At 44.7% G+C, this 24,610-nt stretch overlaps 1 protein-coding gene across 1 annotated transcript; it reads right to left on the bottom strand.

Moving 5' to 3' along the window:
- Positions 1-4,135: 4,135 nt before the first annotated feature.
- Positions 4,136-21,631, bottom strand: ADSL (adenylosuccinate lyase). Its single transcript, XM_010221348.2, has 13 exons — positions 21,469-21,631; positions 17,539-17,742; positions 16,357-16,401; positions 15,497-15,576; positions 13,312-13,483; positions 12,975-13,021; positions 12,481-12,571; positions 11,490-11,559; positions 10,849-10,996; positions 8,718-8,808; positions 8,079-8,168; positions 4,593-4,769; positions 4,136-4,278 (listed from the first exon to the last, which is right to left on the bottom strand). The coding sequence occupies exons 1-13, from the start codon at positions 21,622-21,624 to the stop codon at positions 4,192-4,194; spliced, it is 1,458 nt and encodes a 485-aa protein (XP_010219650.2). The 5' UTR covers positions 21,625-21,631; the 3' UTR covers positions 4,136-4,191.
- Positions 21,632-24,610: the final 2,979 nt, after the last annotated feature.

Raw genomic sequence — 24,610 nt, 5'->3', positions numbered from 1 at the left:
GCTGGGAGGGTCACTACAAATAACACCTCTCTGAAGCACATTCTCAAAACATTATCCTAAACAGGAGTGGAAAAAACCGGCACCTATCATTTTATGCTTTTAAATACAAGATTAACACAGCTTTATATTAACAAGTAGTCCTCACCCTAATATCTTCCACTGAGTATCGTGCCTCTCATACCCTTCCCTCCCTCCGTTCTTACTTTGTCAGCTCCCCAGCATAGGGACCCACCCTATTTCTGACACAGGAAAAGCTGCATGTGCAGCACATGCATGCAGAAATAAACAGCAAAATAAATCTTCCTTCTCATGCCAGGAGCTTTCTTTGCAAAACACCCCTCCAGACACCGCAGCAGCTGAAAAGCTACCCAAGAATTTTGATTATCCAGCAGGCAACCGTGTTCCCATCAACACTTCTGCATTGCCCAGCAGTACCTCACCCTTCTGCCAGGCTAGTGGTTCTTTTGCCAGCAATTTTAAGATCCAATCTCACCACTACTTTATACCTATAGTTCTTAAATGCAGCAAGACTTTGTTTCTCTCTCATCTATTAGCACTAAAGGCTCCTCCATTTCCTCAAAGCAGTTTTTATTACTTTATTCTCAGGACCTGAACCCCAAACATCGCAGCAAGCCTTACAGAGTAAGGCTCTGACATCATGCAGTAGAAAGCTATAACATCACATTAGAAATACAGGCATGGTTCTGAAATCTACCTATTTAAAAGAAAAGCAACTGCTTAAATTCAAACATCCCTTAAAAAGTTGGAAGGGGAGGAACAGATAAGAAGAAATGTTTCCTTTCACAACCTTACCAGCTCTATAAGTAGATATTAGTTGTCCTGCAGTCCCCAGACACTCACTGCCTGCAAAAAGATTTAAATCCTTACCATGGTAGTTTTCCCTCCCTTGAATTTACATCATCAGGCACAAGGAATGCCGCCTGCCTCCTGACTTCCTTCCCACTTTGTCAGAGCAGAAAACTGAGGGCCTACGGTGTATCTATTTACGCTCAGTACCTAGAGGGTACTGCCACGTTTCCACCTCTGTTTCGTGACAGTTTCTCTCCTCCCCGCGAAAGGCAGACAGGAGGCAGACGCCTCTCCCCCGGGACACCTCCGGCAAGCAGCAGCGGAGCAGGACGCACAGGGCTCGGCGGCCGCCGCCGGGGAGGCGCAGCCACGCGGAGCAGCGCGGGCAGGTCACGGCAGAGCACACCTTGGCAGCAGGAGGGACGGAGGCAGAGCGGGCACCGGGGAGCAGGGCGCAATGAAGGGATATGCCCCAGCGATCCCGACCGAGGCCAGTGGTGAAGCTGAGCGGAAAATGAGTCACGCAACGGAGCCCAGACCCTGCGTCAGCGCGGCAGGTGAACTGGAGCCTGCTCAGGAGCCGCCGATGGCAGAGATGGGGGGGAAACCGCCCCGGTCCCCCCGGGAAGGGCTCGGGGCGGCGGGCCGGGCCGCGCACCCACCCCGGACACGAGCGCGGGGCCACCCGCCGGCTTCGGCCACCGCACCCCGAGGGGCTCCGCCAGGGGGCTGCGACGGCACCGAGGGGCCCCCTTCAGCAGCCCGGCAGTGCCCGAGGGGAGCGACCGTTACGGGCAGCGCGAGACCTTTAAGGGGGCAAGGGGAGCGAGACCGTTACAGGAGGGCGAGGGGGGAAGCGGGGGGTAATAGAGGTCTGACAGCCGCGGCCGGTGAGCCCGGCCCGCCGGGCCCCTGCGGCCCCGCGAGGGGAGCCCTCCCTCCCGCCTCACCTGCTCGGGGCAGCAGCGGCCGCGCTGCCGCCGCCGCCTTCCTCGCGCCGCGGCTCCCGACCCCGCGGCCCCGCACGCCGCCCCGCCACGCGCATGCGCCGCATCCGGGCGGCGCCGCGGGGGCTGCCGGGGGCTGTAGGCGGCGGCGCGGCGCTCGGGAGCCGGGAGCTGGCCCCAAGAACGGGGAAAGCTGGGGAATTTAGGGCCCCCTTAAAGGGTCTGTATATTACGTATATAGTATAGGTACACACGCCTTCACTTGCCTTTTTTTTCTTGTTTTTCGGTAAACACAATTGGTTCACCACTATCAGAGATGCTCTGGCTCCTTTAACTGGGAGAGGCAGCACAGAAAGGGGAATTAGAATTCCGAGGACATAATGATTGTGAGGAGTCACTAGTCGCTGGAAAAAATGAATCCGTGCTGGGGAAGACATTATGGGAGTCGCTTGGTACTTTTCCATGATTTGGCAGTAGATGGATTTTAATTCCAAGTAGGGAAGGCGCTGCTGCTTTGTACGGCACATCTATCAAGGGATGGGCTGAAGGTACCAGGGTAAATTGGAAGAGGGATCTGGTCTTGCAGGTGATTAAGAGAGTGCTTATGCAGCACTAGATTTGGGCCAGCTTCCATAAGTGGAGAAGGTGGGCACCATGTCTCTGGCCAATGGCCAACAAGCAGCCCTCCATCTGTACTGGGAAAAAAGAAAGGAAGAGCGTGACTTGGGAATGCGCTCAGAGGGAGGGACTTAGCAAGGCCTTCAAAAGAACATGCACATCCTGTCACAACTTCCAACACAAGTGACATTTTCCATAGTTTTTTTTTTTTTTTTTTTTTAAATATACCTTCCACAAAAACAAATCCAAGGCCTCGCAGCTGGCAGTCTCTGTCCAGCACAAAGCATTTTCAGACAATGATTAGAGATGTGTTATCTGCTCCTTTTCTTTGTCTGGGGGAGGGAGAAAAAGCTCTGCCCAGAGGAAGCAAAAGAGGGAGGAAGGAAAAGGACTAAATCAAAAAAAAAAAAAAAAAAAAAAAGAGAGAGAGAGAGAGAGAGGAAGACTTCCAAGTCTGTTTTCTCTCTTGGTTAGCTTTTGTGTAGCAGGCCGAAAATTACCACTGTTCAGTTAAAGCTATCCTTTTCAAACAGCTGGCTAATTAAACTTTAATAGGACAAGCAGGCAAAATATTTCAAACACGATCAAGCTCACCTGTGTTTGAGACATTTTGAATGCCACAGTCCAGAGACAAGGTAAAGATAAAGCTGTTCAGGTGAGGGGCGATCATGGCCTGAAGCTTCCCACTTTTCTGAGTAATTATTATAGGCTATTCTCATTAAAATTACATTGTATTTTGAAATCATCTTTCAGCAGTGGTGGCCTCAAGGGGAGCGGGTGGTTTCTTTATATTAGTTCTGCTTTTGTTAATTCTCTCCCAGCAAACACACTTAGGAAAAAACAAAAACAAGAAAAAAAACACAAAAGTAATTCTGATCACATCATCTCTGGGGCAGGAGGGAGCTTTTAATTGTGCTGAAGTAAAAAGAAATGGGCGGTACAATAATGACAGCGGAAGAAGTGGTAAGGGAGTCTTTCCAGTTTAAGTCAAAAGCAAAGTACTTTGATCGAGAACTGAAAGTCCAGCAAAGCCCAGATATAAACAGAAGAACATTCAGGGGCAGAAACAGGTTCACAAAGCTCCTGAATTTCTCTAGCATCCAATACCCCATCTTTCATTTTCTTTCCTTATCAGACAAAACTTATTTGCTGCAGAGAATAATTTGCACCCCCAGAGTCCACCTGTCATTCATACCAAGCACCTACAGCCAAGGATCTGGAAAAATACATTGCAACAGCTGGCTCCTAAGTTACATCTGTATATATGGTTGCAAAAAGCTAAAGAGCCACAGGTTATTAAAACAGTCAAGGAGCATCCTAAAGCCCCAAGGACCACCAGTCTGACAAAGCCAGTAAGTCCCATGGCCTCTCCACTTCATTAATCCTAATATTTTGCATCTATTTGCTCCCCAAATCCTAGTACTCTGAAAGCCAGGCCAGACTTATATCATCTTTTCAGTCTCAGAGAACGGGAATGAACTCGGGTTCCCCATCCCTTGCACTTCAGTGCCAGGCAGCACCTGGCATTTCTCTTTTAAACAGCTGGCAGTGTGCTCTGAAAGGGGTCAAGGAAAGGTATGTGTGATAAAGGCACCCTGTCACAATCAAGCGTCTCTCAGTAACTCGGCACACAAAATACGGAGACTTGATTAAACAGTAGACAGAGAAGGAAAAGCCCACCAGGAATCAACATGACTAAAGGTCTGCAGATTCAAAAGGAAATGAGCTACAGGCAACCAACATAACATGACACAGCAAACAGACCTCATTTAATAAAGCTTTTATTATCGTCCTGTACCCAAACACCATTACAGAATTAAAGTGCCAGCTCAATTTTCCCACCCATCTTGCCTTGGTACGGTACTAGTGCCGGTCGAACCTCCTCCTTCAGGAACTTTGCCACCTGTTCAAGAAAGAGGGGAAAGAGAAAGTGAGCAAACGAAAGGATTCCCTTCACCTCATTCAGGCCTTCCTTGCCTCATTGAGGACTCTGCCTCACAGAGGCATCCAGCATTCAAACATGTCCAGGGTCAGGTCAAAAATGCAAAGATGCCAGAGACTAGGAAATCAAGGAGAGTGTCAAAAAGAAAGGTGCCCATCTTGGCAGTATGGACACAGATAGCAATATGCACGTTCTCTGGCATGCAAGGGGATGTAGGATTAGACAGTCACTGCATAACAACCCATAACACTTTTAGCTTCTTTCCACTAATTTACCTGCTGAGGAGCACGCCCAGTGAAGGAGGAGGGATCCAAAAGGCTTTCAAGATGTCCATGGATGGGGCTGAAGTAGGGATCGGCACGGACACGGTCAATGAGGTCATTATCACCCCCGTCCTGTTTCACAACCGCAGCTGCTTGCTGGGAAAGAACACGAATCTTCTCATGGCAATCCTGGAAGGGCAGGGAAAAGACAAGGGGAGAAGAAAAGGAGAAAGTAACTGCATTGTTACTCACAGGATATGTCTAGCCTACTGACTTCTGTACAGGAGGAGAAAACATCAAAGCCTACTGCCCTGCAGAGCATGCAAACGGAACAGTCTGGAGTGTAGAGTGTCATATATCACTATATTAAAACAAGGACTTCTTCATCCTTCCACATCTGCCCTTCGAGATTAACGGTCTGAATGACAAACCCTGTTCAATTATACCAAACACTATGACGTTGGAATCCTTCCCACTTCTTCAAACCTCTAAATACTCTTTGTATTCACTATGGGATTTTTTCAATTGTTCTATCCTGTATTTACATGATTTTTCGAAAGACAGACTACAATAGCTGTTCCCCAAAATATTCTGTGAACTGTATGAACTGTACTAAAAGAATTACTTATTCACCCCTAGACATCTCCTGGGTGGAACATCTTTGAAGCGTAACAGTGCAAAACATCCACAAGCTTGGAAAAACACCTCAAACAACTATTCAACTTAATGTGCAACGTGACTATGTAAACCGTGGCTTACATAAAAATGGATGAAGGAGGAGAGAGAGAGGGAAAAAAAAAAAAAAAAAGGACAAAACTTGAAACTTGAGGGCCTGAGACATTCTCTCCAAAGGAATCCTCACAATAAGGTGGCACTGTGAAAATTTTAAAATTACTAGAACCTCCTACTTGCTTAACTTTGCAGCCGCACTGTAAAAAAGCAGAGAATCTGATTGCGGTCAGGAACCATTTGCAAAATTAGATTATGTTACCATGCTGGCCCTAACTACACCATGTGGTAACAATTACAGCCACGTCAGGATCTCCTCCTCAAATGTATTATCCATGATTTACCTACAGGGTAAAACGATCTACTGTTCCCCGTTCCCTCTATCTAAAGGCCATCTTGCTCCAGAACTGACCTGTCCATTTCTCTGCCCCAAATGAACAGATCACCTTTCTGGATGCTCAGGGAGCTCCTTGCCCTTTCCCACTGCTTTCTCTGCAACAAGGCAGAAAACCTCAGACGTGTCTTTAGAAAACGCACTGTTTCTGTGTTCCCAGCACACAGTAACATAACATATTAATGGGAATAAGAACAGGTTTATACCTGTGCAGAATTACAATTGAAGCGTATCAGAATGAAGGTAGCCCAATAACAAATAAAATTAGATCTTCAACTGAACAAGATAGAGAAAGGAGACTTTTTCAAAAATTAAAGGATAAAAGAAAGAGAACCAGCTGAAAAGACACAGAAATTTATTCGTATGATGTGAACCTTCATATGTTTAGTCAAGAAGCCTGCTAGCTGACCCAGTGGTGAACAGAGAGATCCAGAAAAGAAATGGTGTTTCTTGACTGATATCACGTCTAAAGTGTTTCAGACAATTAGAGCCACATATTCCACTCAAAACTTCTAGCAACCCATCCACTTTTAACATACTGTGAGTTTAAACTTCTCTTCCTGTTGCGAAAACAATCATGGAAGTATAAATTACTGTCTAAAGGTGAGTGAAAATAAGCTGTTTTATTAAGATGAAAATTTGATTATTAAACTGAATTGTGAGTTAAATAAGACAATAAATCTAATTGCAGAGTCTAGTTGGAGACCTGTTGCTAGCGGTGTCCCCCAGGGGTCAGTGCTCGGTCCAGTCCTGTTCAATTTATTCATCAATGACCTGGATGAAGGCACAGAGTGCTCCCTCAGCAAGTTTGCTGATGATACCAAACTGGGAGGAGTAGCCGATACCCCAGAGGGCTGCGCTGCCATCCAGAGGGACCTGGACAGACTGGACAACTGGGCGGTGAAAAACCTCATGCAATTCAACAAGGCCAAGTGCAAGGTTCTGCACCTGGGGAGGAATAACCCCAGACACCAGTACAGGCTGGGGACCGACCTTCTGGAGAGCAGCTCTGCGGAGAAAGACCTGGGTGTCATGGTGGATGATAAGTTGACCATGAGGCAGCAGTGTGCCCTCGTGGCCAAGAAGGCCAATGGGATCCTGGGGTGCATTAAGAAGAGCGTCTCCAGCAGGTCGAGGGAGGTGATCCTGCCCCTCTACTCAGCCCTGGTGAGGCCGCATCTGGAGTATTGTGTCCAGTTCTGGGCTCCACAGTACAAGAGGGATGTGGAGCTGCTGGAGAGAGTCCAGCGCAGGGCTACAAGGATGATCAGGGGCCTGGAACATCTGCCCTATGAGGAGAGGCTGAGGGAGCTGGGCCTGTTCAGCCTGGAGAAGAGAAGGCTGAGAGGGGACCTGAGCAGTGTCTATAAGTACCTCAAGGGAGGCAGTGAGGAGGATGGTCCTGGCCTCTTTTCACTGGTGGCCACTGACAGAACTAGAGGTAATGGCCACAAATTGAAACACCACAGGAACTTAAGGAAAATTTTCTTAACAGTGAGGGTGACAGAGCACTGGAACAGGCTGCCCAGAGAGGTTGTGGAGTCTCCTTCTCCGGAGATCTTCCAAACCCGCTTGGATGCAGTCCTGTGCCACGTGCTCTGCGTGACTCTGCATGTGCAGGGGGGTTGGACTAGATGACCTCTGGAGATCCCTTCCAACCTTAAGCATTCTATGATTCTATAATTGTGCCTGGATTTATTTACTAGGAAAAACATTTAATTTCCATTGGCTTGGACACCTAATGAAGCCCTATAAGCCAAGCTAGTTAAAACAAAGCACAATACTGAGTTAAACAAATGCAACAGGTGGTTCTCGTGCTGAGAGGCTTTGCTGTTGTGCCGAATGCTGCACAAACATGAGGTGCTTTGTGCTGCAGGTCTTCAAGGTATAAATAAACAACACAAAGAGTAAAAGTGTTAGGGTTGTTGTCTGTCCTGCTTTGTCATCAACAGCACTGATTCAGTCTTTATAAGATATCCAAATACCAACATATTCCATTTAAAGAAGGGCAGCCTGGGTTTCACATTTCTTCAAACATTTACCAGAAAAAAAAAAAAGAAATGCCCATAGGTATCTACTATAATAAAAATAGCTTGCACTCTCTCTCTCTGCCTCTATTTTTCTCTCCATCACAGTCAGACACTTTTGCTCCAACACACACAGTGATTCTAAGAGTAAAGAAGGATTTCCACAACTGCTCTCTTCTCAGAGAGTCTGGGTTTGCAGCACCAGTGTAATATTAATAACTTTGTGGAAGCAGGCTGGGAACAAAGAAAGGGGAGTCAGAGAAAGTCAGAGAAGAACCCAGATAGCTTTTGTTCCTCAGGAGGGAAATGCTGGGCAGCAAATACAGATATTCTCAACTGTGTTTCTACCTGACGATTGCCTCCTGCTTTCACCATTGCCATGATTATGTTCTCCGTGGCCATGAATGGCAGCTCCTGCCGGATCCTCCTCGCAATCACCTGAAAAACAAACAAACAAACAAAACCCCCAAAAAACAAAACCAAAAAACAGAAAACAGAAAACTGGTTATGGTGGGGCTCCTGGTGAAGTTTTGAAGTCTTGAATCCTAAAGACTGTACAATGATGCAAAGATAATTTCTCTTTTTGAGCTTGGCTCTGGAAATCTAGGAATTGAAACTGATGATACTTAAAAGCTGAATCTCATGGGGAATAACACTGCAGAAAATATGTACTTTTTTTTCTTTTTCCCCTTTAAGTATGGGTAAATTATAGGACTGTAAGACATCTCCCTTGACAGTACGTTTTGGCAGTAAGATCCACTGAGCAGTTCAGAGGAAAAATAACCCTTTGAGAAGTTCTGAGCCATCTTTTGCCTTCAATGAATTCCATTTAATTTCTGTACTGTAGAGAGTATAAAAGGAGAGCTGAATTCAGAAACCCTTTGCACTAGCAGACAAAAACATAATCCTCTGAGTGGGAGGATTTTCATGTGTTTTGGCATAGCTGCAGCAATAACAAGGATACAGCACAAGTTAGCTCCTGCTTACCTTTGGATATACCACAAGTCCCTCGGAGATATTCTGCAGTGTGCTCAGAATGATGTCAGCTGTGAGGAAAGCCTCAGCGAGACACACGCGCCTATGAAACACACATACCCAGGGCCCCGGTTAGCCACAATCCATTCTACCTCAGCTCTCTCAGATCCAGCTCTTAACTTTCCGCAGCTGTCTCTAGATAGCTCTCCTGAGCTCTAAAGCTGGAGCTGTTCCTTCTAAGTGCTTCTTGCTGCGTAAAGAAAAGCTAAGGGACATCTTATAGCTGTAGCTCTTGAGCTGGGGAAAAGGGAGAGGGTGTTTGCTCCTCTGATCAGTAGAGAGAGCGGAAGGCAGGAGGGGAAAGGATAAAAGCACACGTTGAATTATCTTCAACAGGAGGGAGCCTTCTATGATTACAGAGTTAGGAAAGAGGGCAGCAAATTTCAGACCTAGCAAACACATGCAAATCTCCTCCACAGCATGTTCCACGTTGCCCTAGCTACTGATCCTACCCTGCAGCAGCAGGGCCTGCTGCCTGCTCACGGTGCGCCTGGTTGCAGGGAGCTTGCAAAAGAAGCAGCGTGCTTGTTGGGGCCCTCACGAGACCCTGCTGTCACAGGTGGATGCCGGCTCCCTCTAAGAAATGTGGGAGACTCCAGACAAAGCAGAGAAAGGACAGTGGTAGCAGGGCCGAGCTGCAGTAGGCAAAAGGCTCCGGGTAACTGTGCAGCAACTACAGATCACCCACCCATGAGGGCAGCACTTCAGCAGCTCTAACCAGTGAGGAGACCTCAAAAGAGACCTTGAATCTTGTGCTACAGTTAAGACACCAAATTCTATCATCATGTCTTCAGAGGGACCCTATTTGCTATTCTGTAAGTTATATGCTTGTTTTTTCTCTAATTACACTTCAGCTTTGATAAGAAAAATCCCAAGCACAGAATTTCATAACTGGTTATGAGGTGGATAGATAAAACTTTTTTTATTCAGTGAAGTGGAAATTAAATTTGAACATTCCAGTATGTATCTTAACATCTGATATCTATGGGAAATAAACCTACTAGATCAACCAACATCCAACTGCTTCAATTTTGCATTGTCTTCTGCTGTGCACAAAGCTTTTTTCTTAAGGAAAAAAGTAACACAGCTGTGGAGTCAAGTAATTTGGGGAAAAATGTCTTCTGCTCCTTCACAGAATTTTACGCAGAAATTTTGTTTGTAAGGACATCTTTAAAATAACAATCTAATCAATAATCTGATTACCAGTCTACAGCCAAAACTGCTATCACTCATTGGTTCTCAGGCCCTGCATCTTGGAAATCTTGAGGTTTCTAAGATTCTTAGAGACCAAATTCTATAACAGAAGACTACTTCAATAACAAAGCATTTCAAAGGTATGAGAACTGTGCAAATTTAATGCCAACTCTAAGTTGGAAGCAATTAAATTAATTTATAATACCTATAATTGTTATAAAGTAAATTATAATTATTATAAAGTAAGTCCAGCTCATCTCAAAACAGTTGTAATGAAGAAATAGAGAGCAATGCCAGGTTTGCTCAACAGTAGCTAGAAGACATGCATAGGTTCTCATGAAACTTTACTCACAGTACTAATGGTTTGTGCTCTTTAGTGTCTGGACAACTTCTAGTAAAGAACAATACTTTACAAAGAGATTGAAATAAGTTTCTTCAGACTAACTGGAGGATAAAAGGATTGTATGTTAAATGCTAAATTATTCTGCAATATGTGAAGAAGAATAAGAAGATCCATTTCAGAACAGACAGAAAGAAAAACTAAATTTGAGAAGTGTGAGAACTGATATTCTGTAGCAACATGTTGTTAACGACAGGAAAAGACTATAAGAGCAATTTATCACCCATGGCTTCTGCATCACTCTCAGTCTGCTGGTTTACCTTGCAGAAGGTCTGGATGTTATAAAAAGAGTAACAGTTTTGATCTGATCTTAAAGAGCGAGGAAATCAGTTTACAGTCTCTAGATTCTCTCTAATGAGACTGCTGGCAGGTGGTAACTGCCAGCTTGAAGTTCAAGAGTTACAGTTTTAGTTTAAAAATAGTATTTTAAAAATATATCAAAGCACCATATTGCCCAAGAATTAAAACCACTGTGTGATTTAAACAAACCTGTTGGCACTGTCATCCAACGTTCGCTCAAACCACTGCACGGAGGCCGTTTGGAGGGGATCCAGGACCAGAGTCATGAGGTGCCTGGCCAGGCTGCAGCAGCGCTCCGAACGCATTGGGTTTCTCTTGTAAGGCATAGCGCTGGAACCTGCGTAAGAAGAGATGGTGATGCCAGCAGGGCACGAGAAGAGTGTCTTCAGGCAAAAAGAGAGAAAAGCCCTTCCCCCAGGAACAACACTGTATCAAGAATCGTTTTTATTCTAGAGCCTTAGCACATGCTGTTTTCCGAAGGACAAAATGGAATAATGACACTGATACATCAGCATCCTCCTCCTGCAGATTAGATCATCCAGCTGTGGGGAGCAAAGCGTTTGAACACATTCTGCAGTTCTGCAAAGCAGATAAAATTTATTTAATTTTTAGTCTGCAGAATTTAGCAACACCTCTCTATACTATCACCCACGGCGACTTGAGCAGACAGGGTGTCAAACGCTGCTGAATAACACTGCCATGGGAAGTCAGATGCTTACACGGACTTTTGCTCTGTCGAGTGGAGATCAAAACTAATCATAAAATGCAGAATGGCTGCAGTAACAGATATGACTAGGGACAGCTATGGCCCCCAAAATGCCATCCCTTACCAATCTGGTCTTTCTCAAAAGGCTCCTCTATCTCCTTCAGGTTGGCCAGAAGACGAATATCAGTACAAATCTAGGGAGAAAGCCAAGCAATTAATACAGAGAAGCAAACTATCATATGGCAGAATGAATTCCTCTCTGTGTGCCCAAAGACTTGTTTGTCTTTGCGTCCAAGATGTAAATTATCAAGACAGTGAAAAAACAGATAAAAAAAAAAGACACTTCAATCACGCTTTCTGGCATAGCTTTACAACATAGAATGAAAGGCCGCAGATCTTCTAGAAGAGAGTATTATACTGAAACTTTCAATTCAGGCCTAAAAATGTTCTTAGTGTGGGCCTAAAAAACCCCAAGTAAAGAGAACATAAAGAAAAAAGGAAAACTACCACATCAAAACACAACAGGATTCTAAAAAGAGCAGATGTTTGCAGGGAATGGAAGAGATACCAGGAGAGAACACTGAAAAAGCGTAACAAAATTACACAGTGATTTATAAACACAGATAAGGTGTGCTCACTGAACCAGGCAGCCTATGAAACTAAGAAGAAAATGCCACAGATCACTTGGGCCAAGAGGAAGGATGGAGAGAATAGACATAAATCAATGAAAAAAATCCACAAGGACACAGAGACTAACACCATTATCAGAGAACCAATTACCTGGAAGCAAACGGTGAAAAACTCATACACCACTAAGAAAGACATTTACTCTAATTGGATCAATTTTAGCACAGATTAGACTAATATCTGGTGTGGTAATTGTCAGCCCATCTTAGCATCTGTTCAGCAAACTTGTTACGTTTACCATTGGTCTTAGGATCTTGTGTGGTCTAGAAATGCACTTAGTGATGAATATACACAATCATAAAGAGAACAGCTGAATAACAAACAGCAATTAATGTCTTTTGAGGGAAGCATTGTGCACAACAAGCTCCTTGCCTTCAAGATCCATAATGCCTCCCCTTCTCCCTCTTACATATAATTATGGTACTCACCTTGTGTATAGATGCTCCCAAACTGGCCAGCACAGACATGACTTCAATATCCACCTTGCGACTATAGGTTTGCCCCGTGACTATGTAAGCTCTAGAAATAAGCACACAGTAAGTCAAGTGCTCTGGGGATATGCAATGGTATTGCATGACTTTGAGAAAGCAGTGACAGTGCCTGCTCAAGCAGATTACAAGACTGTCATTATTCCTTGCTGGGAACACCTTCGGAGGCAGCCTGTTGATTTCCTAGAGGGCAGCACGCACGTGGAACCAGAGCAGCAAAGGAAAAACAACAGCTGCACTTTGATAGCAAGGCAAGTAAAGTGCCCTATTTAGGAGTGTCCCGCAGAAAGCTGCAATTGGGAAGACTGAAGGGGATAAAATCATCAGCAGTACAGATTCAGATCGGCAGTTAGCAGAATGCGGGTGAAGATGGACAGCAGGAGTCACACTTTGTTAACACCAAATTTGGGTTACTAAGCATGCTTGTTACATACCGTTTAAATCCTGCCTTTGCAGTCACTAATCTGTCCAGTTCTTCCACCTCAGGAGGGAAAGAAACAAAACAAATGGGACCTCAAAATGCAATGATTGAAGGAGGGCAGCAACAGCAAAAAGGATGCTCTGCTCTTCTTGGTTTACTGCCAATAAACCTCATCCTTGCCTGGAAGTACCCACACCCCTAAATTCTGTTTGTTTTCATGCAGTTTGGGCCCTCAGGGGACCACAGTTTTCTTTCTAACTTGATGCCAGAATCTCCATATTCCCCAAAACACAACAGCATTCTGTGGGGAGAACAGGCAAACTGGATGTCCTCTGGCTGGGCTGACTTACTTTGCTATGGTCTCCCTCAAAGAGCTGCAAGAAGCTGGCTTGAGTGCCAGTGGTGCCTTTTACACCCCGAAAGCGCAGGTCATCCCGAGCTCGCTCCAACTTCTGCAGATCCATACACAAGTCTTGAATCCACAAGCAGCAGCGTTTGCCCACAGTGGTGAGCTGTGCAGGTCTAAAAATAAGCAAGAGTAGAAAGTAATTCATGGATAACCTGCTCAGCAGTACAAGAACTACCCTTAGCTGCTCAGGCCACTGCTGAAGCTTGCTTGCACATCTGTCTCCCTCGGACTCCTCACAGCAGGAATTAAAAAGACTTGGTTTAAGTAAGAAGCAGTAATAGCACACATATGACTCCAGTAAATGATACTAGAATATATCATCATTCTTTTCAGGAAATAGACGTAGCTACAGTGACAGCAAAAAACCTTAGTTTCTGTGCATGTTAGAAAGGAGATTAAATTCCTTTACACTTACGCGAGGGAGAAAGAAGTAAGAACAGCTATCTGAAGGTATCTGTTTACATACTGGGCTTTAAAAAAATTCTTTAAAGAAAGTGACTGGAGGCCCATTATTCAAATAACCTAAAACTGATTTTACTGTGTTTTTTCCCTAGAATTCTTTCAAATGGAAGCGTCTCAGGCAGAGACTTCAATGCAAGAGTTGGATCTATTTTTAAAAGCTACCAAAGAGCTGGAAACTGCCACCTCCCTGTGCCCTCTACGTTTTCCCGGCCTCCGGCTGCAGGAGCTGGAATTTCTCGGCGCCCCGGGGGCGCCCCCTGCCGCCCCCCCGGCGCCAATGCCAAGGAGCGGGGACCAGGGGCTGGTGGGGCCAGCGAGGACATCTCAGCTGCTCCCCTAACGCTGGCAGTCAAGGGCACAGAGGTTAATGTATAGGCTAATGTGAAGCTCGCCGAGTTCTGACATAGCATTCTCGAACCAGAAATATTCACGTGCACACTGTGATTTTGAATGATCACTGCTCTTCTAAGGGGCTACTCCTTATCTACAAAGGGCATTTCTCAGCCTTTGGGCAAACGCGTGGTAATTAACAATCTTGTTATCCAGGATGTTTTGGTGAGTCTTCTACCTTGAAATGACTATTTGCAATTTCAATCACACTGCAAATGCTTTGCAGAGAAAATGATGATGTTACAATGAGCCTGGAAGTTAAACTATTTCAAATTTATCAGAATGAGCTTTGCCGTTTCAAAAGTGCTACACTTTACGCATATTCCTTCGCACCCTTTCCAAAAGACAAGATAGAATTGGGCCGGGAGAATACTCCTCTGACAACCTGCAGATGAAGAGAGATACACACTAGAACTGATGCTGCTGTATATTCCATGTCAACTCCATCAGTCGGTCAGTCAGTCAGGGACCTGACCTTTATGCTCCTCTCTTCTTAGGAGTCGTTTTGAAGTGTAGGACATCCAGTTAGACATAATCTGTGCTTAAGTGCTCTGGCCCTAGTGTTCTGCATCACCAGAGGCAGATAATCCAGGCTTACCTCAAACTTTGAAGCCTCTAAAAGCAAACAACTGTCTTCCTTGAAACAGCAGGTTAGTCTATCTTTCAAGCAACAGACCTATCCAGATCTTGTTGTTCCTCAGAAAAATCAATCAATACCAGCGGTGCTATACGAAAAATGTATTTTTCCCAAGAAACCGAAAATTGTTGTCCCCAAATAGGTGAAATTCTTCCTCATTCTTCCCAGGGATGCATTTATGGATATATGAAAACTGAAGGATCTTGTGCTTCAGAAGAAATCTTAAGTTGCATTAATAGACTGAATAGCCTTTTTTCTTCCTGACAGCATCAAGCTTTTCTAAGCTGCAGTTAAAGCTGACTTCATGGATAGAAAAACAAGCATTACAAAAACATGATGGGAAGATCCAATCACGTCTTCTGAAATTGCCCAGAATCTACACATCTGCGTTAGCAAGTTAGTCGTTCCTTATGCAACTGTATTAAAACAACTGCTGACAGTTCAATTACCTGATATAAGCCTAGAGTTAATCACATGCCGTTTTTCTCAACCTCGCACAACATCTTAATGATGTTCAGAAGCACCAGCTGCTGCTGATAAGAAATGGGAAAAAGAAGGGAGAAAGAAAGAGCAGAACCTAGTCAATTCATCCAAGGCAAAGCCAACAAAATGTAAGCAAAAGCTTCTGGCTACTTACTGGTAGTGAGTGAAGCCCAGAGTAGGCAGCTCAGCGTACTTCTCAGCAAAGTCGGCCAGTCGGCTGATCACCCTGGCGAGCTGGTGGCGCAGGCAGGAGAGAAAAGAGGCAGAGTGAGGGCAGGGGGGAAGAAGCAGAAGCTGGTGGGCTTAAGCACAAACGAGGCTGTCAGAAAACAGGGAGGAAAACAAGCACAAAGTGTTTGAATATCTCTCTCTAAGGGAGGTATACTGCAGTTTTTTTTATACATGGTGTACTGCATTTTTTCAGGGAACGCACATAACTTTTCTTGCTATAAACCTCAAGTATGGAATGATACAGGGAGTGGCCTTCAGCTCAGCCCAGCCCAGCCCAGTCCTCACTCCCATCCCAGCCCTGCAGCTGCTTTATCCCCAAGCCTTTTTTTTTTTTTTTTGTCTCCCCCCTACAATTCATCAGGTCAGCCAGGCAATACTGCACTACACTCCCACAGTCTGACATTTGACCTCAGAAAACTATACTGTATAGCTTCATGAATGCCTATATGCACTCCTAGGAACATAGTACAAAGAGGCCTAAGCTGGCCCTAAAAGTAAAACAGTTTTCTAAAACTGGCACCTATAGCACAGAAAATCAACTGGTAAACAGCAAAGTGATGCTTCTAATTTCCTTAGTGAGGGGAAAAAAAAAAAAAAAAAAGCTTTGGGAAAGACTCAAAAAGGAAGGGCAAGCTTTGAGGAGAAGATAACTTCATTCCGTGGTGATTAACCTCCCTAGACACCTCCCCAGCATGGTGTAGGAAAATCCACATTAAACACAGTCTATTAACATGCCATCAGTGCTGCCCACTTCAGAGATGCTGTGCACAACCCTCTTCTCACCTTGGGTAGCAGCAGGTTAAACCCATCGCGGAGGACAATCAGATCCTGGAAGAAGAAAGAAAATTTGGGCCGTGTCCAATACCACCCATTCAAGTTTGAAGGACATGACTCAATGCCTTCTCTCTCAGCATAGACAGGACACAGATAATTAAAATGCTCTCCCCGCTCAGAAGTCTCTTACAAGGAAACCTCTGTTTCCCTTCTTGAATCAGAACATGTCAGGGAACATCTGGCAAAAATCCTGGATCCATCATCATCCTCTGTACTACCCAGAAAAATCATATTGGGCAGTAGCAGATCCATCTACTGGGCAAAACAAATGCTTGTTTTGAGATAGTTTCCCATTCTGTGGACATCAGAAGTAAGTCGTTCATCACCGGTGGAAAAAATCAGCACTGATGCTAAAGGCAGCAGGATAATAAGTAGACTGTCAGGCAGCAGTTCTCTTTATCCTTCTGTGGGGACTCAAGTACACCTAGGTCCCAAGGATCACAAGGAAGGTGGATTACTTAAAAGCCAAACATGCTTGAGAAGGAGTAGGGTAAAAATAATCACCCAGCAGCTCCTTGTAGGACAAAAGAGGATAGAGAAGCTCCAATGACTGATATGGGAAAAGGCAAGACAACTGGAAATTAGGCTTCAGTTTTCCACAGGTTTTTCACACTTTACAGAGTTCTGTTTGATGGCGGTAAACCATTTTTATTTATCCATTCTCTTGGTCACTGAAATGATTTATCCTGAATGAAAACAGATATTCCAAGCAATTGAAAGCTCATGAGCTACTTATATTAGGTGCAGCCTGATCTTGCAAACCAGTGAACTCTTATTCCATTGGCACACCAAGTTCTTCATCTATTTTAGGCTCTCAAGATCACGAATATCTTTTTGCTTTGAATATTTAACATGAAAACAGAGCTTAGGGAACAGTCAGTGTGCTCATGAATCTTGTTTCGTATCAAAAGGAAGCAAGCTAGAGAGCTTTCTTTCCCAGAGTAGCTAGGATAAAGGGGAATTAACTTGAACAGTAAAGCTAATAAAAATATCTGAAAAAAAAGAGTGTTATTTTGAATAGAAAAGTTTATTAAAAAGCTATCAAGTGAGCAACTCCAGCTTTGTTTCAATCAGCTCTGCAAGCATTAAAGTGGAAACTGTTTAAGATTACAGTAAACAGCTTTATATTACCGTATTATCGCCTACATAACAGGAAGTGGCTCCGAGGTGAATAATGGCTGCAGCTTTTGGGCAGCAGTGGGCAAAGGTGTGAACATGGGCCATCACATCATGTCGCAGCTTCTTCTCTTCCTCTGCTGCCATCTTGAAGTCTATGTTGTCTAGATTTGCTTCCATCTCCTGTATTTGCTCATCTGTGATAGGAAGTCCAAGCGACTGCAAGGAGAAAAGAACTTCCTATTTCCATTTGCCTCCAAGGGACAATCCAAATGAGGCAGTAGCTGATATTTTACTCCCATATGACACATCTTGGAAGCACGACAATTTGGCACAACCAAAGCCCCAGTCTAGGGCTCCCCAACCTTTTCCAATAGGATAGTGTTCATGCTTAGATGTTCCTCTTAGGAATCCTACCTTCCTCAGTCATATAACATCTTTGAGACTACTCTAAAATTAGTCCCACGGAAAAAGTGACAGAAAAATAATACTGTTCTAGCTACTTTTAATATAGTTTATCTTTTGGCTAAAGGACATTCCAGTCACCATATAAGGAGCTGGCTTGTGTCAGGAAAAACTCTTTGGACCACAAGCAGACATAAATCACAGTAAACAGTGTGTTTGAGGCATAGAGAAAACAAAAGATGTCTGTACTTTTCTAAAAGTCCTCCAAAAATACATTATTTCTGTCCCAAACTGTAAGCAGGGGAAATTAGTTGATTTGGATGCAGGAGATAAGTGCATAGTTTGGATTTAAAGATTCCTGCTGAACTGTTTCAGCAAGCCACCTTTGATACAGAGTAAGATACCAAATTGCAGAACTAAGCATTGGTGCAAGTCTTGCATGGTTCTGTACTTGCAGAAGTCAACTGAGTCAAGAGAAAAAAAAAATGCCTCCCCACCGCCCCCCCCTTTTTTTTTTTGGACCTTTTTCTCCCTAATAGAGAGGGTATAAAAATGTCATGATGAACCTGACATCCCTGCCTTTTCTAAATTACAATGCTACCATTTTGTACATTAATAATTGCAATTTCCCAACCAGGAAGCTTTAGTGATACAAAGTATTTCAAAAGCTAAAACCTAAACTAATAAAAGATCAAGTGTAGTGTAGTGTAGTAAAATGTTTTGCACATGTGGAAACTGGAACTACAGAAGTTCACTACAAGTTGTTCCCTACAAGTTAAGCAGATGGGTCTTCAGGGACTTCATCAGGTAATTAGTGCCCACAGAACTGAAAAATAGCTTACTCTGATATAATTACATAATCATGACTGCTCAAATGAATCAGGAAAAGTACCTGGTGTCAGATTGCTCTCTCTAAGGTGTACATTTAATAACTGCCAGAGAGCTGTAACAGCAACTCTGCAGGCAATGCAATCTTGAGTCAGAATTAAAATCTCCTACCTTGCTCAGACAGCCACGATTCATTCTGAAAAGCTGGCCATGGCATGTAGTCGTTGACAGCCACACAAGGAAGAGAGAATTAATTCCCAAGAGCTGGGACGATTGGGTACTTACATGTACAGAAATACAGGCAAGACTAGGGCAGTGCCGAAGCAAATGCTGTTTTCATGCATCCATAATCATTACCTAAAGCCTCTTCTCTATGTTTTACCAATATTGACAAGATCTCAAGGAGAAAGCAACCAGATGGCCTTCAAACCTGCATACCCAAGAAAACTAAGTAGAAAAACAGCACTAGAGAGAGACCATAGGACTTCTTCAAAGTATCAGAGGGCAGTGATCCCACTGCGCTCTCTGGTTTGGCTTTTCAGGTGTCATTCCTCAGAGGTTATGCCAATGCTTTGATGCAACAGCTACCACCGCTCATTCACTCCCACTCCTAATGGACAGCACAAAGCACACGGATAATATGGGACATCTCAGGCAAACAGGATGGGAACACTGGCCTGCTTATGTAACAAAGAACATATTGCACAAGAATTCTGAAACTTAAGTAGTGCAAAAGTGTATCAGAACCTACTATTGGCTCCTACAAATAATTTTTCAGTTCTCATTTCTAGGCTTATCAGAGAGACATGAAAGATAGTGAGAATAAGTAATGGAACAAGTACTGCCCAGAGTTCACTCATTATCTGCTTTTTACAATGCCCTCAAAGACAGTTGTAGTGCATCTTCCATAAGGAACACAAAGAAACGGCTTGTGATTATCCATATCTCTTAAACCGGGTGCTGACAGAGCTAACAGGTGCTCAAAGTTCCTGACTCTCCTCTTTCAGCGCAGAGCTGACATCAGAGGACTAACCCCTGAGGAACGAGGACACCATACAAAAATAGCAGCCTCCTTCCTTCCACTACAAATAGCGCGCTCAAGAAATTGTAAGAGCCATGCTCCGTTCTGGAAACAAACCTCCGTACTGGGAATGGGAGGGAAAATGAGTCAGGAGACAGAGAGGTGCATAAGGGACTCTGCGTCCAGGGCCTGGGAGAGGAAGCCTAGAGGTCTCACACTGGCTCTTTCAGCAACCTGCTTTTTCCTATTGGACAAGTCACATGTAATACTTCTTTCTCAGAAAAAAAACGGGATTAATGTCTTCTGGAATTGGCCTGTGGCAAGGGAATTAGTGTGTGAAGTGCCACGCTTTGAGCATCCATGCTCCTTACGCATGCATTCTTAATACATTTCCTATACGAGAAGGGCCCACCCACTCCAGCAACTCAGTGGTGACGACACACAGCAACCGGTATTTTAGAAGGTTCACATTTAACACAGCCATATACTTGCACCCTCAGTTTCTAATATGTCCTGTTTGACAAGACCACTGTGTAACACGAGTGACACTGTGAACGACTTCTTCATTCTCCAGCATAGCACTTCCCTGCCTTTCTGGTAATAACAACAGTTAGCCCTAGTGCTTAGATTTTTTCCTACCAGTTCAAGGACTTTTGAAAATGTAAACTGAAGGTTTGCACACAGAAAAAAAATGGAGAGTAATTATGCTTGAAAGTTATCCAGCCAGAGGGCAAGGTAGCTTGATGTTTGGTTTTTCCTCCTGCAACATATTATGGTGTTTTTGTCAGAAGTCGATATGAATCTTCTTCTTGTCGGGGTATGCCAACACTGCTAAAAGGAATTAACCTAGCGCATCTTAACAAGTGACTGTCTCAACTAAAAAGCAATGTGTCACGTAAATACACTTAATTGAGGCAAAAAAATTAAAATAAAATGATTAAACTCAAATATGCTCTCAAGATGTGAGCTCCATAGAAACTACTAGCCCTGTCCTAATGGGTGAACTGGTCCCAAGTTTGTACCACCAGCTTCCCTGATGCTCTGCCTCTCAGAAAGGTGAGCATTTCTTGAACAAGTGCTCTGCTCTGCTCGCTTTGGACAGGAATAAACTTATGTCTGAAATTTGGGCTAGCTACAAACCACCGGCTGCAGAACGACGGGGTGGCCTGTGCGGCACAGAGGGGCAGCCGATTGCACCAGGGGATTTTGCATCGGTCACACCTTCTGGAAAGCAAACAATAGGCAAAGGACATTCCTGTTTGCTCAGAGGGCACAAACACTCCTAATGCCTACCAAAATCCTGCTTACTGAAGCATTTTGCACAACTAATTTCACAAGGACAGGAAAAGTACAAGAGGGAGGGCACGGCACTAGGATACCTGATTTGCTGGGGGACGACAGGTGTGGTGAGGGTGATGTATCAAGGATTGCGCAAAACTGAGCCCCCCAACGCCCTCATTTTTTTTTTCTTTTAAAGTTTGAAGGTTATTTCGCTGAGTTTTCCTCCCACTCAACCCGGACACACCAAAACCACGGTTCCCTCTCCATCTTCTTGAGCGAGACTCCCAGGGAGGCACCGCCAGCTGCACCCCCGAGCCCCATAGCCGGTGGGGGCCCGCGGACAGTCCCCGCACGGCCGCCTCGCAGCCGGTGAGGCGGGCAGCGCGCAACCCCCTCCGCGGGGCCGTTACCTTCTCCGCCTGGGCGAGGTAGAGCCAGAGGCGGCGCCAGGTGCCGAACTTCTTCCTCTCGCTGAAGTTGAAAGCCATCTCGGCGCTGGCGTAGCGCGACACGAGCGGCGAGCGGTACCGGGCGAGCGCGTCCTCCTCGGTGCCGGGGGTCGCCATGGTCGCCGGGGGTCGCCGTGTAACGGTCGCCGCGTGTAACGGGCGCCCAGAGGCCGCGCGGCGCGGGGGGAATGGCGGGCCCTGGCCCCGCCCCCCAACCCCGCCCCCCGCTGCCGCGCCCCCTGGCGGGCGGGAGGCTGCGCCGCGCGCGGGCGCGAGGGGGCGGTGCAAGGGGAAAGCCCCGCCCACAGGGGGCGTCGCAAGGGGAAAGCCCCGCCCCCAGAGGGCGTCGCCCCGCCCCCCGGCGCATCCCTGCTCCCTCCCCTGGCTCCTGCCCGGGGAAGAGCTCGTCCTGGGCCAGGACGCACAGTTAAAGGAGAGCACAAGGCCCACGTACGTACCTGTATGAACTATATATGTATACGTGTGTATACATATACACATGCATACATACATGTATAAACACATTCATTTGCATGCTCTATACATATAAACATATATATGCACATATATTTGCAGATATGCATGCATGTTTGTATATATCTATACATATTTTTATTTACACACACCAAGGAGTGCTCTCAGCATCCAGCTATCACTGTCTCACGGGAGCTGAAGAGCGGGGCCCTCAGGACCCCCTCCACCAGCCCTCGGGCTCACGCTCCCTCTTGTGCCTTCTCATTGCCCGCCCCAAGCTCTGCAGAGGACAGGAGCGGTGGCACTTTCACAAATCCCAGCAAGGAGGCTCTGGCATGGGAACTCCATAAAAATGCAGCTTTGAAGGGCAAAACATATATATATATATATATATATATATATATATATATATATATATTCCAGGGGTATGATTTTAACACACAAAATGAAGCAATGGGGCAAATATTGTTTTTCCTTCAAGGTGCATGGCTTCCTGCCAATGGGGTGGGATTTTTTTACAGCAGTGGAGAGCCTGGATTTAGGGCCTTCAAAGTATGTTAAGAGGATCCGAGGCCCAGCCACCAAGGGGACCATGGGTTTAAGATCTGCTCAAGCAGCTGCCCTGAACCCCAGAGAGGTCCCAGAAGCATCTGCATGAGGTATCTGAGGCCTCTTCCCTCTTGAACACCAGACCTTGGACTTACCAGCAGGAGTCTGACCACAGTGCTGGGACTAGAGGTGGAAAAGAGGAAGCTGCATCCCCAGGAGGACACACTCCGTGAGTGGAGCCGAATGAATGCGCAAAAACCAGGCATATTAAATGCTTAGCAGCCAAACACATTTATTAGTCTTTTTTTTCTTTTTTTCCAGGAACCCAAAAATATTTTGTAGTTATAATGTAAGCAACTGAGTTGCACATAATACAATCATATCTTTCAAAAAAATAAAAATAAAATAAAAACAAAAAAGCTGTTTAAAAGCCCAAAAAAACCTTCAGAAAACTTATATATGTATTACACCATCTCTCGGTTTCAATGAAATGACGACGACTTAATTCCTTGTTACTCTTAACTTTTCACACTCCAATAAAACATCATCCTTTTGTTTGTTTTTTTTCTTTTCTGTTTTTTCTTTTTTTTTCTTTTTTCTTTTTCTTTTTTTTTCTAAATCCAGCATGAGAAATACAGTACCTGCTATGGCAAAAATACACATAAAATGCAACATTTCAGCTTATTTGTACATTAGTAGAGTTTAAACTTTTTTTTTCTTTTTAAGTGAACCAGTGATTTTAAGTACCACTATACTAAAAGTAAAATAAAAATATAGAAAAGGAGGAGAAGGGGGGAGGGGCAGCCAGCCATACAAGAGCACCTTTTAAAGTGCTGAGTTTCTGTGTCCATGGAAAACCCAGAGGAAAGGAAGCAAGTTCAAACATCTGAGAGAGGATGGGAGGGACATTAAGATGAAACCTGGATATGCAAGACACTGTGTCATCTCTGCCTTCTCCCCGTTTGTCCTGCATCTGCTTTCTCTACTGCACATGGGAGAAGGAGGGGAGAAATCAAACTACAATAGAAGTTTAGTAAAGAAAGCTATTTCAAGTATGAGAAAAACAAAATCAAAAACACTTAAAGGTAACTTGCAAATAGCATCAATATATGCAGCCACTATTTGTATTATTACAATATCTGCTTCTGGGGGACAGTGTTTCAGGCAAGAGGACTTTAGCTGTACCTTCCTGTTACCTATTTATGTGCAAAGTAGAAAAGCTGCCTTTTCTAATCCAGACATTTTGGACATCACTGATTTTCTGCTCTGCAATCTCCTCCCTTTATTTATTTATTTGTTTTTTGACAAAGGGAGAAAGGTGGCATTATATTACCAAGAAGATCCAATGAGATTAACCCACTTCTCCATTCTTCTTCAAGACCCACCTTCTCCCACTCCTCGCTAGCAATAAAGAGAAACTTGCCCAACTTCTGATGCCCACCATTAGCCAGTTTCCTGAACAGGTAGAAGGCATTTACCTTTGTAAACATAATCCCTTGTGTTTGTGGAACTCAAAGCAGCATTTCGTATCTCCATCCAGGCGGTGGAGATTAGGATAGATCAGAACCCTTCCCCTCACTGCTTTTCCTCCTATTCTCCCCGCCTCCCTCCCCCACCCCAAAAGAGTGCATTTGGTTACTTTTGTTAGAAAAGAAAATTTTTGGTTCTTTGGGGGAAATTACCTAACGTTGAATTCAAAGTAAACATTACAGAGTTGACAGCAGCAGAGTCACACTGCTGTTTGTTCTGTTTTCTGTAAGAGAAAAAAACGCCACCAAACACCCAACACTGTGCCTCAGATGTTCTGCATGTTTTAAATGGGGTATGGCAGAAATCTAAGGTAGATAAAGACGTGTGTGTGTGTGTGTGAGAATCCTACAGGTGCACACGCATCACTTCAGCCTCATTCTTTGCACAATCACTGTAGATGTTTCCCCCTGGGTACTAGCAGAGGTGGAGAGGGTGGCATATGGCAATCTTGGAGCAATGTTCCTAAGGCCACAGGGAGCAACGCAGAAGGACGGAAAGGACCAGGGTGTGTGAAGACAGGGCCGTTTCAAATATGTGACTGAAACCACAT

The sequence above is a fragment of the Tinamus guttatus genome, unplaced genomic scaffold (genome assembly GCF_059628265.1).
Source record: "Tinamus guttatus ecotype Peru unplaced genomic scaffold, ASM5962826v1 Tinamus_guttatus_pri_ptg000472l, whole genome shotgun sequence".
NCBI lineage: Eukaryota > Metazoa > Chordata > Aves > Tinamiformes > Tinamidae > Tinamus > Tinamus guttatus.
Note: the sequence above shows the minus strand (reverse complement) of the source record. Positions and strands in the feature narration are given on the sequence as shown.

Coding starts and splice junctions, on each gene's coding strand:
- ADSL (XM_010221348.2), bottom strand. CDS start 21,624: ATGGCGACCCCCGGCACCGAGGAGGACGCGCTCGCCCGGTACCGCTCG. Junction 15,577..16,356: donor TTAACCTGCTGCTACCCAAG/GTGAGAAGAGGG, acceptor CTGCGCCACCAG/CTCGCCAGGGTGATCAGCCG. Junction 4,770..8,078: donor AAGCAGGAGGCAATCGTCAG/GTAGAAACACAG, acceptor CTGCCCTTCCAG/GATTGCCATGAGAAGATTCG.